Genomic DNA, 21,470 nt, shown 5'->3' on the forward strand with positions numbered 1-21,470 from the left:
ATCTCTGGTAACATTATTTGCCCTGATCTACTGCGTTTAGACTACTTTAGTAAGGCTTGATCTCCCTGTCTATCCAAACACTGATTCACTTACAGCAAGCTTCAGGCTAACACCGCTCTTACTAATACCCAACAAATCCACAAGGTTTAGTTTAGTTTCACACAATTTTGTATAAAAGGTGAACTGAGACTAGACTCAGCTACAGCTTTCCCCAGACAAGGCAGCTGTCTACGGAAAAGTCTCAGCATCCACAGTTACCAAGTGGTGAGTTACTTCTGCAATTCGCAGATTTTTAAGGATCTAGAGAACAAATTTAGAGCTTTTTAACTTCTATCGTATAAGGAATCTGTGCTTGTCAACCTGGCTTCTTAAATACACTGTAATCAATGTTAGCAAGCAATTGACTTTATATAGATCAATTCATCTGGCCTCTGAAATAGTCTCATTTTAAACAAAGGGGGGCAAAAGCAAATGATAACATTTATGAGATGCTAAGAATGATGAACTAATTTTGTAATATAGAATTTTCTTTTTAGTCTTTTAAATGGTAATAAAGGGACAAATACAATGATCATGATTGCTTGCTTCAGAGTAATCACTCTAAAATAGACAGCAGTAATGTTCTAAACCAACCACTGCTCTGCTTAAATCATTATATTGGAGTTTTGATCTGTAATATGTTTCTACTTTAACAACAACAAAAAAAAATTGAGGAGCATAATTAGAAATGCTTGTTCAAGAAACAAAGAAGTAAAGCAAAGAAAGGAAAAAACATTGCTGGAGCAAAATATGATGGGAGACGATGGATAGAAAAATTATTTTTGGTTTGGTCAGCATATATAAACGATTATAATTCTTTGGTTTTTCAGTTTCTAACAGTCCTTGTTTGTTTCCCAGCCCAGGATGAAGTCCGTCCAGTTCTGCTTCCTTTTCTGTTGCTGGAGAGCAATCTGCTGCAGAAGCTGCGAGCTGACCAACATCACCATCACGGTGGAGAAAGAGGAATGTAGCTTCTGCATAAGCATCAACACCACGTGGTGTGCAGGCTACTGCTACACCCGGGTAGGCACTTTGCTTTGCCGGAAGTGAGGGTGCTGAGGGTCTAGACAAGGCAGGCTTCATTGATTCCCACTTGTCAATATTTTAAGTTTCCCAAGGAATAGCCATGAGTCCTTTAGCCAATACTGTTTTATGACTGGCTTTTTCACCATGATATAAACTAAATGTTTGGGCTTAGATTTGATTACAGTAAATGTAAAGAAGAGTCAGGTTTGATCTGATCAATTTAGTAATATGCTACTCTATTTTTAAAATTTTTAATTATTTCAAAATATAGTTCTATGATAGATTTTACATATGGAGAGATTAAAAACATAAACATATATACATTTAATAATAGAACAGCTACAGTAGTCCCCAAAAGCTAATTTCTGTAATTGAAGCCACATCTTTACAACAGAGATAGTAACAAAATATGTTTGCAAGCCATGTAAAAGCACAGCCACATTATAAAAATTGTCTTATTGGCCTGCTGAATACAAATGCCAACAAGCAGCCTGAGAACACAATCAATCCTTGTAGACTGTTATAACCAAAATGAATTAGTAAACCCACTCAGTTCTTTATACTGTTGAGAAAATCAAGGCACAGAGGCAAAAATCAGTTTGTATTCACACAGCTTCTTTGAATTAATCCAATGGGCAGTTTCTACTGTCTCTTTTTTCCCCTAAAACACCTGGCTATCTATGCAGAATTTCATTCTATAAGCCGAAATTGAAAATATCAACTTTTTAATGAAATATACTTTATGGGGTGGTAAATGAGTTTGAACAAAATCCACTTATCACATCTTCTTGGGATATAGACTTAGTGGCATGATATTGAAATAACTTAAATAGAAGTAACAACTTTTTCCCTCAGTGCAAATATATATACATATATATATACACATATATATATTTTTTACTAGAAAGTGCTACAAAAAATCCTATTCTGCAAGGATTAAAGTTCTTATGTACAAGCCATGTAGCCTTAGAAACTGTGACTTGTGCAAAATATATAACCTTCAAGGTGGAGAGATGTCTACAATACAGTGAAATATTTAAAATCTTACATAAGCTTTCATAGTCAGGCTAATCTAAGCATTATCATTCCACATTATATACTTTTTGACTTTTTATAAACACTCAGGGACAATGCATTTGGAAAAAATTTCTGAGGAATTAAACTCCACTGATTCGTGGTTCAAGTTGTCATTAATACAGCTCTCAACTAAGTAAAAAAGTCAAATTAAAATTTGTCAATTTTTCTTTTAATCATTTTCCTCTATTGAAATTCAAATTGCTTGATAGTTGAAAAAATAATTAACATTTTGACAAAGACACAAGAAGTAATAAAAGAAATAACATATTTTCTGAAATATCTGTAGAATAATCAGGAAACATGATATAGCATATAGGTCATTTATGAGATATGTTTCCTTGATTAGGAATTTCATAAAATAATTTTAAAGTGTAAATATTAGAGTAAGCAGTATTCAATCCCTGTCTCATTTTGATTAAGCTAAATAGAAACTTCCAGACTACTGTAACTCATCTCTCTCTCTCTCTCTGTCTCCTAAACCACTCAGGACTTGGTGTACAAGGACCCAGCGAGGCCCAACATCCAGAAAGCATGTACCTTCAAGGAGCTGGTGTACGAGACGGTGAAAGTGCCTGGCTGTGCCCACCATGCAGACTCCCTGTACACGTACCCAGTAGCCACTGAATGTCACTGCGGCAAGTGTGACCGCGACAGCACTGACTGCACCGTGCGAGGCCTGGGGCCCAGCTACTGCTCCTTCAGTGACATCAGAGAATAAAGAGCAGCAGCTGCTTTGAGCTGCCTACCCTTAAAGGACCAAAACATCCAAGATGTCTGTGTGTACATGCGCCTAGGCTGCAGACCACCACAGAAGACCCTACTGATCTCTGCTCTCCTGAGAAGGGGAGCTCCAGGAATGGAGAGGGCTGGGGCCTGGCACCACTCAGACCTGTATTCTACATCTGGTTCCATGAGTCTTACTCACTCTCACTTAACTTACAGACACGAGGGTGCTTTTCCATTTAATAATCTTAGAAATCCTCTCAGGCAATCCCTTCCTCTTAAAGCTAGGGATACGGTCCCAGGGGAAGGAAATGAGCTAAAAGTAGGTGAAAGTCCTAAATGCAGCATTCTCCTGCCAGACTCAAGAGCCCTCAAGAGAAGAGCCAACCTCTTCTTCATGATTGTAGCCTCAATGCCTAACACTCCACATAGAATTTAGTAAGAAACTTAATAATGGCTTCCTTAAAGAAAGTAAGATCAGAAAGTTAGGGATAGGAGAACACTGAGAGAGGATGTTAGAGGCTATCTGATGAGGCTGCGCTCCACGGAAGGGGGGCATCAGCTTCAGTTCTGTCTCGGCTCTCCTCCTCTGGCACATGGAGGATGGAGACAGGATAAAACTCTCTGAATCATTCAGGCAGGTGGCAGTTACCAAGCTCAGGATTTCCAAGCTATTACTGCCGAGTCCTTTAGTTAAGGGCAAAAGCAAGAAATATTAATACGGGTTTGTGGAAATTAGCTGCATCTATTCACTTTTCACTTTCATGCATTGGAGAAGGAAATGGCAACCCACTCCAGTGTTCTTGCCTGGAGAATCCCAGGGACGGGGGAGCCTGGTGGGCTGCCATCTATGAGGTTGCAGAGGGTCGGACACGACTGAAGTGACTTAGCAGCAGCATTCCATCATTTAAATAAATGGAACAAATGCTGTCAGGCTCCTGCAAAACTCCCTTCGGGAAGTACATAGATCTATATCACCCTGCCCTTGAATGTAGGCTCTACTCCTTTGGAAAGAGGTGGATTTGAGAGCAGGTTTGAAAGCAATTTTGACAACTTAATAAGTACATTTATCTTATCTTCAAATACATTTATGTAAAGAAAATGCTCTTTTAGAAAGAATTAGCCATAACAAAAAAAAAACTCACTGCTGTTTTCTAAAGTCCTCTCCATGTCAGTACTCTTTTTTGTCTATCCATGTTCTCCCAGATCTGTTTCTTTCAAGAGGATAAATATTAAGACTATTTCACGAGTTGATTTTGAGATGTTACCTCTCAGTTATGTACTTGTTTCATACTCATATTAACTAATTTATTTAAATATTATTTTTTTAAATAAAGATGCTACCAGAGTCATAGGTTTGGATTTTTTTCACATGTAAGCAGATGACTAAAATGTCTGTGTGTTTATGATGTTAATAAAATAAATCTTACCAAAAAATCCCTAGTGCTTATATAATATTCACTTGTACTGACCTTTGAAATATTAAGTTTGTTACATTTCTAAAAGTATTTCCTCATTTAAATTTCGGGTCACTTTTTAAACTCTTTTTCTGATACAGTGGGGGTGGGGGGAAACCGAAGAGAGAATCACAGAGTGGATGGGGATGCTGGAAAGTCTCTAGCTCATTCTTTGGATTTTTGAGATGAAAAATTGAAGGCCAAGAATGTCAAGTGACCCAACTTAGATCACAAAGACTGTATATGCAGGCAGGATAAGAACCCTGGATTCCCATCTCTTAGCTCAACTCTCCTATGATAATCTGTCATATTATGTCATTTTGGCAAGGACTGATGCAAAATTGCAGATACTGGTAATCAGCTGCTGCTGCTGCTAAGTCATGTCACAAATCTGGTATTGAGTGTGCCTTATAGCTATATTCTCTACAATATTTCGACATGCTGAAATTAGGGCTACAATGTCTAATAAGATGCTTTAAATTATAACCTTTTTTCCCTCAGTGGCCTCATCAGCAAAGAATAGCCTAATCCTGTTTTCTGAATAAAGGAGTAGTGAAAAAGCAATTGAATCTGGAAGGGAAAGTTGAACATGGCAGGCACATTGACTGCTAGATCTCAAATAAATATTTATCTAAAGTCAGACCCAACAATTTTAACAGCATTGAAAAGCTCTAAGTTGTTGTTCTATGTTTGCCAAAAGAAATGTGTGTGAGTGTGTGTGTGTGTGTGTGTGTGTGTATGATTCATCCTTTTAAAGAGAGACATATTGATCTGAACTCAGTCTATTTTCTGTACATTGGCTCCAGGGTATGAATATTACATGCTATTGGACTTCCCTGGTGGTCCAGTGGTTAGGACTCAGCTTTCATTTTAGGGTGTGTGTGTTCGATCCCTGGTTCGAACTGAATGGAATTAAAAGTTAAAAAAAAAAAAAAAGGAAAGATGAATACTATATGCTACTGTCATCAGTACAGATATACCAAACAAGCAGGATTCAAGGAGTGTATTCCTACAAGCAACTTTATTTTGTCCCTCCCTGTCCTTTTGAATTTTCTCAGAAGTAGCTGTCCTCACTCATACTCTGCATGAAAATTTTTATCAGGCTACATATGATTATCTCAATAGATGCAGAGAAGGCCTTTGACAAAATTCAACATCCATTTATGATAAAAACTCTCCAGAAAGCAGGAATAGAAGGAACATATCTCAACATAATAAAAGCTATCTATGACAAACCCACAGCAAACATTATCCTCAATGGTGAAAAATTGAAAGCATTTCCCCTAAAGTCAGGAACAAGACAAGGGTGTCCACTTTCACCGCTACTATTCAACATAGTTCTGGAAGTTTTGGCCACAGCAATCAGAGCAGAAAAAGAAATAAAAGGAATCCAAATTGGAAAAGAAGAAGTAAAACTCTCACTGTTTGCAGATGACATGATCCTCTACATGGAAAACCCTAAAGACTCCACCAGAAAATTACTAGAGCTAATCAATGAATATAGTAAAGTTGCAGGATATAAAATCAACACACAGAAATCCCTTGCATTCCTATACACGAATAATGAGAAAGTAGAAAAGAAATTAAGGAAACAATTCCATTCACCATTGCAACGAAAAGAATAAAATACTTAGGAATATATCTACCTAAAGAAACTAAAGACCTATATATAGAAAACTATAAAACACGGATGAAAGAAATCAAAGAGGACACTAATAGATGGAGAAATATACCATGTTCATGGATTGGAAGAATCAATATAGTGAAAATGAGTATACTACCCAAAGCAATTTACAAATTCAATGCAATCCCTATCAAGCTACCAGGCACATTTTTCACAGAACTAGAACAAATAATTTCAAGATTTGTATGGAAATACAAAAACCTCGAATAGCCAAAGCAATCTTGAGAAAGAAGAATGGAACTGGAGGAATCAACTTGCCTGACTTCAGGCTCTACTACAAAGCCACAGTCATCAAGACAGTATGGTACTGGCACAAAGACAGACATATAGATCAATGGAACAAAATAGAAAGCCCAGAGATAAATCCACACACATATGGACACCTTATCTTTGACAAAGGAGGCAAGAATATACAATGGAGTAAAGACAATCTCTTTAACAAGTGGTGCTGGGAAAACTGGTCAACCACTTGTAAAAGAATGAAACTAGATCACTTTCTAACACCGCACACAAAAATAAACTCAAAATGGATTAAAGATCTAAATGTAAGATCAGAAACTATAAAACTCCTAGAGGAGAACATAGGCAAAACACTCTCAGACATAAATCACAGCAGGATCCTCTATGATCCACCTCCCAGAATGCTGGAAATAAAAGCAAAAATAAACAAATGGGATCTAATTAAAATTAAAAGCTTCTGCACAACAAAGGAAAATATAAGCAAGGTGAAAAGACAGCCTTCTGAATGGGAGAAAATAATAGCAAATGAAGCAACTGACAAACAACTAATCTCAAAAATATACAAGCAACTTCTGCAGCTCAACTCCAGAAAAATAAACGACCCAATCAAAAAATGGGCCAAAGAACTAGACATTTCTCCAAAGAAGACATACGGATGGCTAACAAACACATGAAAAGATGCTCAACATCACTCATTATTAGAGAAATGCAAATCAAAACCACAATGAGGTACCACTTCACACCAGTCAGAATGGCTGTGATCCAAAAATCTGCAAGCAATAAATGCTGGAGAGGGTGTGGAGAAAAGGGAACCCTCATACACTGTTGGTGGGAATGCAAACTAGTACAGCCACTATGGAGAACAGTGTGGAGATTCCTTAAAAAATTGCAAATAGAACTACCTTATGACCCAGCAATCCCACTTCTGGGCATACACACCGAGGAAACCAGAATTGAAAGAGACACATGTACCCCAATGTTCATCGCAGCAGTTTATAATAGCCAGGACATGGAAACAACCTAGATGTCCATCAGCAGATGAATGGATAAGAAAGCTGTGGTACATATACACAATGGAGTATTACTCAGCCATTAAAAAGAATTCATTTGAATCAGTTCTGATGAGATGGATGAAACTGGAGCCGATTATACAGAGTGAAGTAAGCCAGAAAGAAAAACACCAATACAGTATACTAACACATATATATGGAATTTAGGAAGATGGCAATGACGACCCTGTATGCAAGACAGGGAAAGAGACACAGATGTGTATAACGGACTTTTGGACTCAGAGGGAGAGGGAGAGGGTGGGATGATTTGGGAGAATGACATTCTAACATGTATACTATCATGTGAATTGAATCGCCAGTCTATGTCTGACGCAGGATGCAGCATGCTTGGGGCTGGTGCATGGGGATGACCCAGAAAGATGTTATGGGGAGGGAGGTGGGAGGGGGGTTCATGTTTGGGAATGCATGTAAGAATTAAAGATTTTAAAATTTAAAAACTAAAAAACTAAAAAAAAAAAAGATTATACATAAAAAAAAAAAGAAAATTTTTATCAGGCTACAGAGCCTCACTGATCACTCTTGAGTTATAAAATCTCCATTATTAGAACAGTAACCCCAAATCTCCAGTTCCAGCTCATGAAAACATCAATGGGAGTTGATATTTTCCCATTCTTAGAGGAGGGGAGGCAGGATTCTTAACTCCCCCTCCATCTGGAATTTGCACCCACAGGTTACTGATCCCTCTGGACTAGAATGCAGAGTAGTAGTGAAAAAAACAGCACAAAAAAGATGATTATGAAACTGTTTACCTCAGACTGGGACTCTAACCCATGTGACGAGGATTTTAACCCAGCCAAAACCCAACAGACTTCCAACTAAGATCGCAGACCTTAGTTCAGGTTCTTGAAGTCTCATTGCAGAAAGAATTCAGTGAGAAACAAAGTGATAGGTAAAATGTGGATTTATTCAGAGAGAAACACACTCCATAGACAGAATGTGGGCTATCACAGAGGGCGAGTGCAGCCTTGAAATGTGGCATGGTTAGCTTTTATGGGCTGGTGCAGCCATGAAATGAAAAGACGCTTGTTCCTTGGAAGGAAAGCTATGAACAACCTAGACAGCATATTAAAAAGTGGAGACATTACTTCGCCAACAAAGGTCCATGTAGTCAAAGCTATGGTTTTTCCAGTGGCCATGTATGGATATGAGAGTTTGACTATAAAGAAAGCTGAGCACAGAAGAATTGATGCTTTTGAACTGTGGTGTTGGAGAAGACTCTTGAGAATCCCTTGGACAGTAGGGAGATCCAACCAGTCAATTCTAAAGGAAATCAGTCCTGAATATTCATTAGAAGGACTGATGCTGAAGCTGAAACTCCAATACTTTGGCCACCTGATGTGAAGCGCTGACTCACTAGAAAAGACCCTGATGCTGGGAAAGACTGAAGGCTAGAGGAGAAGGGGATGACAGAGGATGAGATAGTTGGATGGCATCACTGACTCGATGGACATGAGTTTAAGTAAGCTCCAGGAGTTGGTGATAGGCAGGGAAACCTGGAGTGCTGCAGTCTATGGGGTAGCAAAGAGTCAGACATGACTAAGCAACTGAGTGAACTGAAATGAACATTGTGAAAAATCAACTGATTAAAGATGAAAAAGAAACACTGTGCTCATGCATTATGGCAGAAAGTGAAGAGGAACTAAAAAGCCTCTTGATCAAAGTGAAAGAGAGTGAAAAAGTTGGCTTAAAGCTCAACATTCGGAAAACGAAGATCATGGCATCTGGTCCCATCACTTCATGGGAAATAGATGGGGAAACAGTGGAGACAGTGTCAGACTTTATTTTGGGGGGCTCCAAAATCACTGCAGATGGTGACTGCAGCCATGAAATTAAAAGATACTTACTCCTTGGAAGAAAAGTTATGACCAACCTAGATACCATATTGAAAAGCAGAGACATTACTTTGCCAACAAAGGTCCATCTAGTCAAGGCTATGGTTTTTCCAGTGGTCATGTATGGATGTGAGAGTTGGACTGTGAAGAAAGCTGAATGCCGAAGAATTGATGCTTTTGAAGTGTGGTGTTGGAGAAGACTCTTGAGAGTGCCTTGGACTGCAAGGAGATACAACCAGTCCATTCTGAAAGAGATCAGCCCTGGGATTTCTTTTGGAGGGAATGATGCTAAAGCTGAAATGCCAGTACTTTGGCCACCTCATGCGAAGAGTTGACTCATTGGAAAAGACTCTGATGCTGGGAGGGATTGGGGGCAGGAGGAGAAGGGGATAACAGAGGATGAGATGGCTGGATGGCATCACTGACTCGATGGAGGTGAGTCTGAGTGAACTCCGGGAGATGACGATGGACAGCAGGGAGGCCTGGCGTGCTGCGATTCATGGGGTCGCAAAGAGTCGGACACGACTGAGTGACTGAACTGAACTGAGCTGAACTGTGCTCATGACTTTTATTTCTGCCCTGTCTTCAGTTCAATGCAGGAAGCTTCTTCTAACTGCACACTCATCTAGACTGACACAGGCACTGTGAGATGGCTACATCTTCACTCAGAAGCAATTTCACCATCTCCTAAATTATATTTTCCCCACCAGTTCACTTAATATGCACCTGCAGAATGCTGTTCCCAATTTAATTTTCCTTTGGGCAAAATGTTACATTCTCATCCAGGCTTGAACATGTTTTATGTCCTTTTTTATTCTCTTAAATAAAAGTTGGGACAAAGACAAATGGGTAGAAGCTGCAAGGAGACACACAGGCCAGTGAGTGAAAAAGGAAGAAGAAAACAGAGCAGTGTGGGAAACTGCCTTAGTTCAGGCTGCCATAAAGAAATTACCGCAGACTGGGTGATTTTGTTGCAGGAAAGGTGATCTCCTCTAGGGCCTGAGAGTGGGCTCTTGTCTGACATTTGGAAACGAATTGTCTGAGGAAATACACTTGCTGACAAAGAAAAGGACAGTACTGGGAAGGGTGCCCAGGTGGAGAGCAGCAGGGTAAGGGAATCTAGAACTGTTCTGCCATGTGGCTCAGCCTCAGGTTTTATGGTTAATGGGGTTAGTTTCTGGGTTATCTCTGCCCAATCATTTGGCCCATAGGCTGAGTCAGGGTCCTTCCTGGTAGTACATGCATTGCTCAGCCAAGACAGATTCTAGTACAAAGGATTCTGGGAAGGTGGTCATTTCCCCCCTCTTTTGAACTCTTCTGAATTCTAGAGGTTAGTTTTCAGGGGCAGCACCTTATTCCTTATCAGGACTTCCTGTTGTGGGACAACTCATGCAAATGGTTATTATCATGCCTGGCCAAGTGGGGAAGGAGGGCTTCAGTCAACAGTTACTTAACAGTTTAAACGACAGAAATAGCTGTCGTTCTAATAGCTCTGGAGGCAACACTCTTTCTCTCCATTGTTTGAAAAATGGTTCTATTACTAAAATTGAAAATTTTAAATACAGATCATTAAACTAGGTAATCCAAATGACTTCCTGTTCTAATAGATTATATTTCATAAGAGAATGTTACTCACCCAGAGAAAACAACATTTAAAATGTATTTCCATTTACATATGAGACATCTCCAAAGATACACCAACAGACACTCCAAAGACACAAAACAGAATTTATCATATCCATTCTTAAAGATATTCATTTCCCACACTTAAAGTCAACAGATATAGAAAATTATTTGAGATAACTATATCATCTTTAAGATTATAGTACAAATTTGAATCTGCTATAGGTGAAATTATCTCCCTTCTTTCCCCTCCCCTATGTTTTAGCAACAATGGAAATATTACAATGGAAATGGAAACAACAAAAATATAATAATATTTTATTCCCTAACATCCTATAATGTAACCAGGTACTAAACTAGGCACTGTGGATGTGATGACTATATTTTCTGAATTAAAAATTGGTCTAAAATATATCGATGATTGTCTTTGTTAGCTCCATAATTAGAGCAAAAACAGTATTCTTGCAAATACTAATAAAGTTCATTTTGCCAAAGAACTGCAGTTTTACTTAAATTATGAGATCCAATTCATTGGATCTAGTTCAAACATTGTAGTGCTGGAAATTTGAGACATGTTGATGGTTTGTGGGATAGCATGGTAGAACATTTAAAAGTATGACCGGCCAGAAAGTTTGGAATATAAGATCATACCAAAAGGAAAAGTTGAAAAGATAAAGGAGAGAGCAGATAAATTATTTTATGACTTATTCTGATTTATAAGCAGCTTGTACATAATGTCAAGTAAAATAATACTTAACCAGAGAAAATAATAAGCACTAGAAAACAAAATCAATAAAATCAAGTGTCAAGTCGTACAGCACTTCCTACCACTGTGCTAGGCTGTGCAGACGATGAAAGCTGCAGAAGAAAGAAGAAACACATGTCCACTTCAGATGGTTCATGTTAACTTCCATTTGAGTTCTGAGTGATTTTATACATTTTCTCTTTTCACATCCATTCATCTGAGCATTCTGGTCTTTTCAGTAACTGGCATACTTGTTAAGCAAAAAACTGACCCCTAATCTCCTTTATCTAAATGACTTTTCATCCTACTCACTTGGAACAGAGCCACCATTAAAATTACTTCAGCAGATCCAAAAGTTAAATCATTTGAAGGAAATGTATTTATGAAAGAAATGTGGCAACTGTAATATACAGTCACTGGTCATAATAAGCAAGTATATACTAGCTGCCAGGGTGGAATGGGGGAGAAGCATTTTGGCCCACTTAAAAAATACATTAAGAAAGGTTTAGAGTTCTCTGAAACATGACAGGCAAATGAACTACTGAAATTGTTATGGGAAAGGTAATTATATGTGACAAGTTATAATTTGTGAGGTAAGGTCAGAATAGCAAACCAGTGTATCTCACTCAACTCCAGCAGAGATCAAGTCAAGTGCATTCAATGATGTTAAACCAACCCATATGCTAATCAACTTTGAGTTTAAAACAGTGCTTTTGAAAGCCAAGTTTTTATGCTATATTTTCAAAATCTCTAGATCTTTTCTTCTGTCTTCCTATAGCTGATTCTAAAATAAATATTTCATCTATTTCAGAAAGTAAATTTACTTTAGATCCTGCTAAACTAAATATGGAAAATATTTAAATATCCTTATTCCATATTAACAGTTTACCATTATGACCTTTGCTTACAGGATCTACAAGTAATCTAAAAAATCCTGAGGTTGAAGTCACTAGTTTCAACACACAGAAATCCAAAAACAGTGTAGGATAAGCAATGTCCCAGTGGTGGTGACAACACTTTGCCAAAATGACAGAGAATCATTCAGTTAATAACCAGTAAGGATGACTGTTTTCAGTATTAAAACAATTACAAATGGACATTTAAACCCACAGTTACCGGGTCTAGAAATAACCAAAAGTTCACAACTTTAAATATTCCCACTTAAAGTTGCAAATATTTATTGAAAAGCTATAATACACAAGAAACTGTACTATGGACTGTGAAAGACACTAAGAAGTATAAGGCAGATCTTGCATTTAGTGAATTTATAACCTAGTAATTATGACATACAAAATATATTGACGTTTGGCCTGGACAAGATGGCATCAACTCATTTCTCACTGCTTTTCCCCACTGGGCATAACTATGAACCCTGGAAATAACATAAAAGGCAACCAAAACAGAATTCTGAAAGATGGTAAGAAGAAAGTAAACTTATGTGGAATCCCAACTGGAGGAACCACACAGCAGCAAGACATCCACCTAAGAGAAGAAGGCAACCCAGATCTGTGTTTACCAGCCCCCAACCTAGGAAGGCTCATTCCTCCCCATGATTAAACTTGGGTCCCTCTGGCATCAGGCAAGCCCAGCACCACTGGGGTGATCAGGAGCTCTGACAGCAAAAAGTGGCCAAGGCCTTCCACCACCCCTTTAAGAATATGTTAAGAAATGACCCAACTGTTTATAAGACACTCATTTTTAATTCAACAAAATAGGTAGTTTGAAAGTAACAGGATGTTAAATAGTATTCCATGGAAACAGTAATTTAAAAAAAAATGTTAAGCAGGAAAGGCTACATTAATACGTAATAAAGCAGGCTTTAAAACAAAGAAAATTACTTACAGGCAAAGGGGGGTGACATAATGACACATTTACAATTATACTGAGTACCTCAACACCCTCTCGTCAGCAAGTATTAGAACTACTAGAAAGATAGCAGCAAGAATTTAAAAGATCCGCATAACACAATCAACTAAGAGATTCTAATTGACTGATACAGAACATTCTACCACTATCAGCTGAATACATCCTGTTTTTCAAATGCCTATGGAACATTCACCAAGACATACTATATCCTGGGGTAAAAAACAAACCTCAGCAAATTTAAAACAATTTAAATCATTCAGAGAATGTTTCTCACCATAATGGAATCAAGCAAGAAATCAATTACCAAAAAAAGATGATAGGAAAATCTCAACACATGAAATTAAACAGAAAACTTCTAAATAACAGCTGAGTCAAGAGAGAGGAAATCTCAAGAAAAATGCAAAGTACATTGGACTAAATGAAAATGAAACTATGACACATCAAAATTTGTGGGGAACAAGCAAAGTTAAGAGGGCTATTTTTTTTAATCACTAAATGCTTGTATTTAAAATGGAGAAAGCCTCAAATCAATAATCTAAGTTCTCACCTCAAGAAACTAGAAAAAGATGAGTAAACAAACTGAAAAAAATAAGAAATATAAAACATAAAATAAAAATCAATAAAATTGAAAAAAATCAATGAAACAAAAGCTGATTCTTTGGAAAAAAATCAGTAAGTTGATAAACTTCTAGCAAGACTGAAAAAATAAAGAGAGAAAACACAAACAACTAATATCCAGAATTAAACTGAGGATGTCTCTACAAATCCAACTGACATTAAAAACCAATTCCTTAAAACCAGCAAACTACCAAAACTCAACCAAGATGAACTATCTCTTATGAATAACTGTATAACCATCAAAAACTTGAATTTATAATTTAAAAGCTCCCCAAAACCAAATGTCTAGGCCAAGATTGTTTCACTGGAGAAGTCTATCCAATATCTAATGAATTAACATCAATTTTACATAATCTATTCCAGAAAACAGAAGATAAAGGAATACTTACAAACTTGCTTTATTAGGCCAGTATACCAAATGAGACAAAGATAGCTTAAAGAAAAAGGAAAAGAAAAAACTATAGACCAATAATTCTCATCAACATAGAAGCAAAAGTCTTTAAAATATTAGTAAATCAATTCTAAACAAGTATAGAAATATTTATACACCACAACCAAATAAGATTTATTGCTATGGAAGAAACACAAGCTGGAATCAAGATTACCGGGAGAAACATCAATAACCTCAGATATGCAGATGACACCACCCTTATGGCAGAAAGTGAAGAGGAGCTAAAAAGCCTCTTGATGAAAGTGAAAGAGGAGAGAGAAAAAGTTGGCTTAAAGCTCAACATCCAGAAAACAAAGATCATAGCATCCGGTCCCATCACTTCATGGGAAATAGATGGGGAAACAGTGGAAACAGGGTCAGACTTTTTTTGGGCTCCAAAATCACTGCAGATGGTGACTGCAGCCATGAAATTAAAAGACATTTATTCCTTGGAAGAAAAGTTATGACCAACCAAGACAGTATATTCAAAAGCAGAGACATTACTTTGCTGACTAAGGTCCGTCTAGTCAAGGCTATGGTTTTTCCTGTGGTCATGTATGGATGTGAGAGTTGGACTGTGAAGAAGGCTGAGCGCTGAAGAATTGATGCTTTTGAAGTGTGGTGTTGGAGAAGACTCTTGAGAGTCCCTTGGACTGCAAAGAGATCCAACCAGTCCATTCTGAAGGAGATCAACCCTGGGATTTCTTTGGAAGGAATGATGCTAAAGCTGAAACTCCAGTACTTTGGCCTCCTCATGTGAGGAGTTGACTCATTGGAAAAGACTCTGATGCTGGGAGGGATTGGGGGCAGGAGGAGAAGGGGACGACAGAGGATGAGATGGCTGGATGGCATCACGGACTCGATGGACGTGAGTCTGAGTGAACTCTGGGAGACGGTGATGGACAGGGAGGCCTGGCGTGCTGCGATTCGTGGTGTTGCAAAGAGTCGGACACGACTGAGCGACTGAACTGAACTGAACTGAACTGAAGGCTGGCTCAACATTTAAAATCAATGTAATTCACTGTATCAATAGACTAAAGAAGAAAAATCATATGACCATATTAACTTATACAAGAAAAAAAACACCTGACAAAATCCAACAACCATTCATAGTAAAAACAAAAACAGCAATTTAGGAATAGAGGGGAATTATCTTAATTTGATAAAGAGTATCTATAAAAACCTACACTAAGGTTAGACTTACTGGTAAAATTTGTATCTCTCTCCCTAAAATCAGGAATAAGGCAAGAATGTTCACATTTAACCACTTTTATTCAACATAATACTGGAAGTTTCAGCCAGTGCAGTAAGAAAAAGAAATAAATGGCATATAGATTGGAAAGGAAGGAACAAAACATAAACATTTTTTTGACAGATGACGTATTGCTTACATAGGAAATCTCAAGGAATCTACAAAAATATCTTTTTAAATTATCAAGGTTTTATAGATCAATGGAACAAAATAGAAAGCCCAGAGATAAATCCACACACATATGGACACCTTATCTTTGACAAAGGAGGCAAGAATATACAATGGAGTAAAGACAATCTCTTTAACAAGTGGTGCTGGGAAAACTGGTTAACCACTTGTAAAAGAATGAAACTAGATCACTTTCTAACACCGCACACAAAAATAAACTCAAAATGGATGAAAGATCTAAATGCAAGACCAGAAACTATAAAACTCCTAGAGGAGAACATAGGCAAAACACTCTCCGACATAAATCACAGCAGGATCCTCTATGATCCACCTCCCAGAATTCTGGAAATAAAAGCAAAAATAAACAAATGGGACCTAATTAAAATTAAAAGCTTCTGCACAACAAAGGAAAATATAAGCAAGGTGAAAAGACAGCCTTCGGAATGGGAGAAAATAATAGCAAATGAAGCAACTGACAAACAACTAATCTCAAAAATATACAAGCAACTTATGCAGCTCAATTCCAGAAAAATAAACAACCCAATCAAAAAATGGGTCAAAGAACTAAATAGACATTTCTGCAAAGAAGACATACGGATGGCTAACAAACACATGAAAAGATGCTCAACATCACTCATTATTAGAGAAATGCAAATCAAAACCACAATGAGGTACCACTTCACACCAGTCAGAATGGCTGCGATCCAAAAATCTGTAAGCAATAAATGCTGGAGAGGGTGTGGAGAAAAGGGAACCCTCCTACACTGTTGGTGGGAATGCAAACTAGTACAGCCACTATGGAGAATAGTGTGGAGATTCCTTAAAAAATGGCAAATAGAACTACCTTATGACCCAGCAATCCCACTGCTGGGCATACACACCGAGGAAACCAGAATTGAAAGAGACACATGTACCCCAATGTTCATCGCAGCAGTTTATAATAGCCAGGACATGGAAACAACCTAGATGTCCATCAGCAGATGAATGGATAAGAAAGCTGTGGTACATATACACAACGGAGTATCACTCAGCCGTTAAAAAGAATTCATTTGAATCAGTTCTGATGAGATGGATGAAACTGGAGCTGATTATACAGAGTGAAGTAAGCCAGAAAGAAAAACACCAATACAGTATACTAACACATATATATGGAATTTAGAAAGATGGCAATGACGACCCTGTATGCAAGACAGCAAAAAAGACACAGATGTGTATAATGGACTTTTGGACTCAGAGGGAGAGGGAGAGGGTGGGATGATTTGGGAGAATGGCATTCTAACATGTATACTATCATGTAAGAATCGAATCGCCAGTCTATGTCTGACACAGGATATAGCATGCTTGGGGTTGGTGCATGGGGATGGCCCAGAGAGATGTTATGGGGAGGGAGGTGGGAGGGGGGTTCATATTTGGGAATGCATGTAAGAATTAAGATTTTTAAATTTAAAAAATTAATTAATTAATTAAATCATCAAGGTTGAATGATATAAGATCAACACACAAAGAAATCAACTGCATTTTTAAACATTAACAATGAACAAACAGAATACAGAATTTTAAAACAATATAGTTTATAGTCACTCTGAAGGAAATTATTTTTTAGGTACAGAATTAACAAAACATGTGTAGGACCTGTATGCAGAGAATTACAAAATGCTCATGAAATCAAAGAAGGCCTAAATAAATGGAGAGACATACTATATTCATGACTTTGAAGATTCAACATAAAGATATCAATTCTCTACCAAAGTGATTTATATGGATAATACAATTCCTATCAAAATGCCAGTAATATCTTTTTGTAGACAGACAAGCTTATTCTAACAAGTATATAAAAGAACACAGGCACTAGAATAGTGAAAATATTGTTGGCAAAGAATACAGTGAAAGAATTTACCTGATATTAAAGCTGACTATATAGCTCCAAGTAACCAAGACAGTATACTCTTGGCAGAAGGATACACAGACCAATGGAACACAGGTCAATACAACAAAATAGAAAACGCAGAAACAGACTCACAGAAATAACAAATATGCTCAACCGATTTTTCACAGAGGTGCCAAAGCAATTCAAAGGAGGAAGAAAAGACTTAACAAAATATGGTACTGGGGCAACTGGATATATATAGACACACAAAAAAAGAGAGAATCTCCACCTTATACTATACAACTCAAAAGAATCACACAATTAAATCTAAATACTAATCATGTGATCTTTTTAAAAAAATGTCAAGAAATCAGACATTGAGGTGCTCAAATAGGATAATGAACCAAACCAAAAGTAAAAATCAAACTTTAATTTACTTAATGTGACAACATAATCAAAAGGTGCTGGTTCCCTAGTGTCGTATTTTCATCCATGAAACGGCCCAAGGTAAGGGTCAGGTGAATCCTGCTCAGCCTGAGAAAATCATGTCACTGTTCAGGAGCCCTGAACAACAACAGGTTCTTGCCTTTTTTCAGATTCATTGAGCTGGAGAGGGAAGAGAAAGGCTAGGAGTGGAAAGGTACTGAGGCAAAGTGGAGAAATGTAATTCAGCCAAGGAGCTCAATAAAGAGGTCTCAGCAGAGGTGCCTGGCAAGGGTCTCAACCAAGCTGCCCATTAAAGAGCCCTTGACTGGAGATGCCTGGGCTAGGAATGCAGAAAGGCATATGAGCATGGCTAACCAATGGGGGCCTTGACAGCAAATCCCTCAAGGAAACTAGAGTGCACTGGCTGTATGCCAGCTGCTGCGGGGACAGCAATTTCCTCCCCATGTTGGCTGCCAGTCACACGCAACTCTGTAATTGTCTATGGCTGGGCCTAAAAGACCACACATAGGATATTTTGTCCTGGAGTCAGACTCATTAGAACAGAGGAGACAGTCTTTTAGATGTAGGGACAGGCAAAGATTTCCCAGATGACACCAAGAGCATAATCCACAAAAGGGAAAAAAATGATAAACTAGGTGTCATCAAAATTAAGACTTTTGTTTTGCAAAAGACTGTAATGAAAATTAAAAATCAAGTAATAGATTGGGAGAACATATTTGTGAACCACATACCTGACAAAAAACTTACATCTGGAATATGCAAATAACTCTCAAACTCAACAGAAAGAAAAAAAAAATCAATAAAGAATGGGCAAAAGACTTCAATAGACACTGCACAAATGTAGATATGCAAATGGTAAATAAGCACTTGGAAAGATTTTCAATATCATTAGCTATGAAGGAAACTCAAATTAAAACCACAGTGTGATATCACTACTCATCTGTCAGAGTGGCTGATAAATAAAGAATAATGATAATACCAGATGCAGGCAAGCAGTTGGTGGCTCTTGTATATATTGCTGGTGGGAATGTAAAATGGTATAGCTATTCTAGAAAACAGTTTGGCAGTTTCTTATAAAACAAAACATGCAATTACCATTTTACACAGCAACTTCACTCTTGAGTATTTATCTCAGAGAAATGAAAACATTTTCTAATAGAATTATTTAAATGACAAAATTTTTGAAATGGAGAACACGAGTGGTAAAGATAATGATGGTAGGAAGAGATGGGTATGGTTATAAAAAGTCAGCACGAAGGTTTCTTGTGACATTGGAACTTAGTACTCTGACTATGGTGGAGAATACCTGAACCGATGCATTTGATAAAACTGCATAAAACTAAATACACATTTTAAAATATGAGTGCAAGCGAAACTGGAAAATCTTACATTAAATAGGTGGATTGCATCATCTTCAGAATCCTAGCTGCGATAGCATACTGTAGTTTTGCAAAATGTTACTCCTAGGGGAAACTGGATGAAGTATACACAGATCTCTTTGTATTATCTCTTATCCTTACACTTGAATCTACAATTATCTCAATAAAATTTTCTCCCAAAGTATTACCCATCTTTGCTGCAAAGCACATATTTGATCTCAAAGCAAATGTGTGTCATAACGACTCTCAATGCACTTTAGAAACATAGGCTCCTAGGAATTAAAGGACCTTGACAGATTACCTATAGATTACATTCAGTTTTACCAATATCTAATTTCCCTTCCTTGAAGTAAGACTTGGCCATAAGACTAGTTTTGATCAATACAATAAGAAAGAGAGTGAAATGTGTCATTATGGGGCAAAGGCTTTAAGAGCCGACCGGCGTTTCACCATCTTCTTTTTCCATTGCCATGGCTATACCAATGTTTCAGGTGGTGGCTGCTCTATCCGCCTGAGAATGATGATAACTTGGAAGCAGAGAGCCAACTGATTCATGATGGTTATCAATTGTAGAAACAAGAGATAAGTTCTGATTGTTTCAAGCCTTGTGATATGAGTGTTCTTTATTACTATAGCATAACTTAGCCTATCCTGACCATAGGATAGTCCAACACTTCTCATATTACAGGTAGGAAAACCAAGACCCAACCTCAGAGCCCAGCCTGCCTAGGAAATCAGTGACAGAGATAATACTATGACTAGTATAGCCAGAGTCACTGAATGGTGCCATTTCCAACACATATTTCATCAATGTGCTTCAGGCTATTTGTCCATAAGAATAAAATTAAAACACAAATAAAAGTTCTGTAACAAACTGAATATTCAAAGTAGTTTGCAACTGATGCCAAAAATGAAAGAACAGCTTTTTTAAAAGTAAACAATGAAATATTGGCAATTCTAATTTTATCATATAGTTCTGAATCAGCAGCTCATCATTCAGAGAGGAAGAGAAACAATTGATTCAAATGAGTCACATTGGAGAAATCCTTGATACTTTGAAATTTCAAATGTCAACAAGCCACATAATACAAGAAACAGGAGGCACTGGCTCCATCCTTTTGAATATTTCTACAAAATACATCAAAATCAAATATCAACCCTAGAGTTTTATTAACCTACAAAATGATGGTTGGCAACTCTGTAAAGAGATGCTTCAGTGGTGGTCATGAATATTCGTGGAGTTTAAAAGGGAATCTGTATGAGTAAGCAGCATGTTTTCTTCTAAGGAAGAGACTGTTTTACTCAGGATGATTTTTTGTGAACATTCTAAGGACCTGAAAGATTTCTCATGGTATATGTGAAAAATTCAAAATTTGATTTAAAAAAAAATTAAGAGCCAAACCTATTCCAGAACCATTTAAGAAATTAGCCATCCACCCTCATTTGCAACATGTCACACTGGAAGAAAGCGCACACTTCTCTGACTGCACGACAGAACCTTTTAAAAACTGCCAGTTACCCAGTCAGTCAGGCATTAAAGCTTTACTGCAAATATTCTACTATGAAACACTGAGCAGTTCACAAAGAGAAAAAGATGTAGCTGATATTTTCTTCAGGAAAAAAACTTCACCTTGTCCTTGATTAACTATTCTATTATTTTTTACTTCTTGAAACTATGAGTTTCTTCCCTTTTAATTTTAACTCTGATGATAAATAATATGGTCAGTGTAGAAAAATTAGACACTTTAGGCAAGAACATATCAATAAATGCAAAAACTGTTTTCCTACAATCCCACTCCCCAAGCAAATAATAACATTGTTGTTGTTTAGTCGCTCAGTCATGTCCGACTCTTTCCGACCCCATGGACTGCAGCACGTCAGGTCTCCCTGTCCATTGCCAACTCCTGAAGCTTGCTCAAACACATGT

At 37.4% G+C, this 21,470-nt stretch overlaps 1 protein-coding gene across 1 annotated transcript; it reads left to right on the plus strand.

The window, feature by feature from the left end:
• Nucleotides 1-215: 215 nt before the first annotated feature.
• On the plus strand, nucleotides 216-4,005 carry FSHB (follicle stimulating hormone subunit beta). The gene is given in 3 exon segments (NM_001009798.1): nucleotides 216-264; nucleotides 898-1,062; nucleotides 2,630-4,005. Coding segments are annotated over 2 exon segments (390 nt in total). The 5' UTR covers nucleotides 216-264; nucleotides 898-903; the 3' UTR covers nucleotides 2,861-4,005.
• Nucleotides 4,006-21,470: the final 17,465 nt, after the last annotated feature.

This window comes from Ovis aries, chromosome 15 (assembly GCF_016772045.2).
Source record: "Ovis aries strain OAR_USU_Benz2616 breed Rambouillet chromosome 15, ARS-UI_Ramb_v3.0, whole genome shotgun sequence".
NCBI classification, from domain to species: Eukaryota; Metazoa; Chordata; class Mammalia; order Artiodactyla; family Bovidae; genus Ovis; species Ovis aries.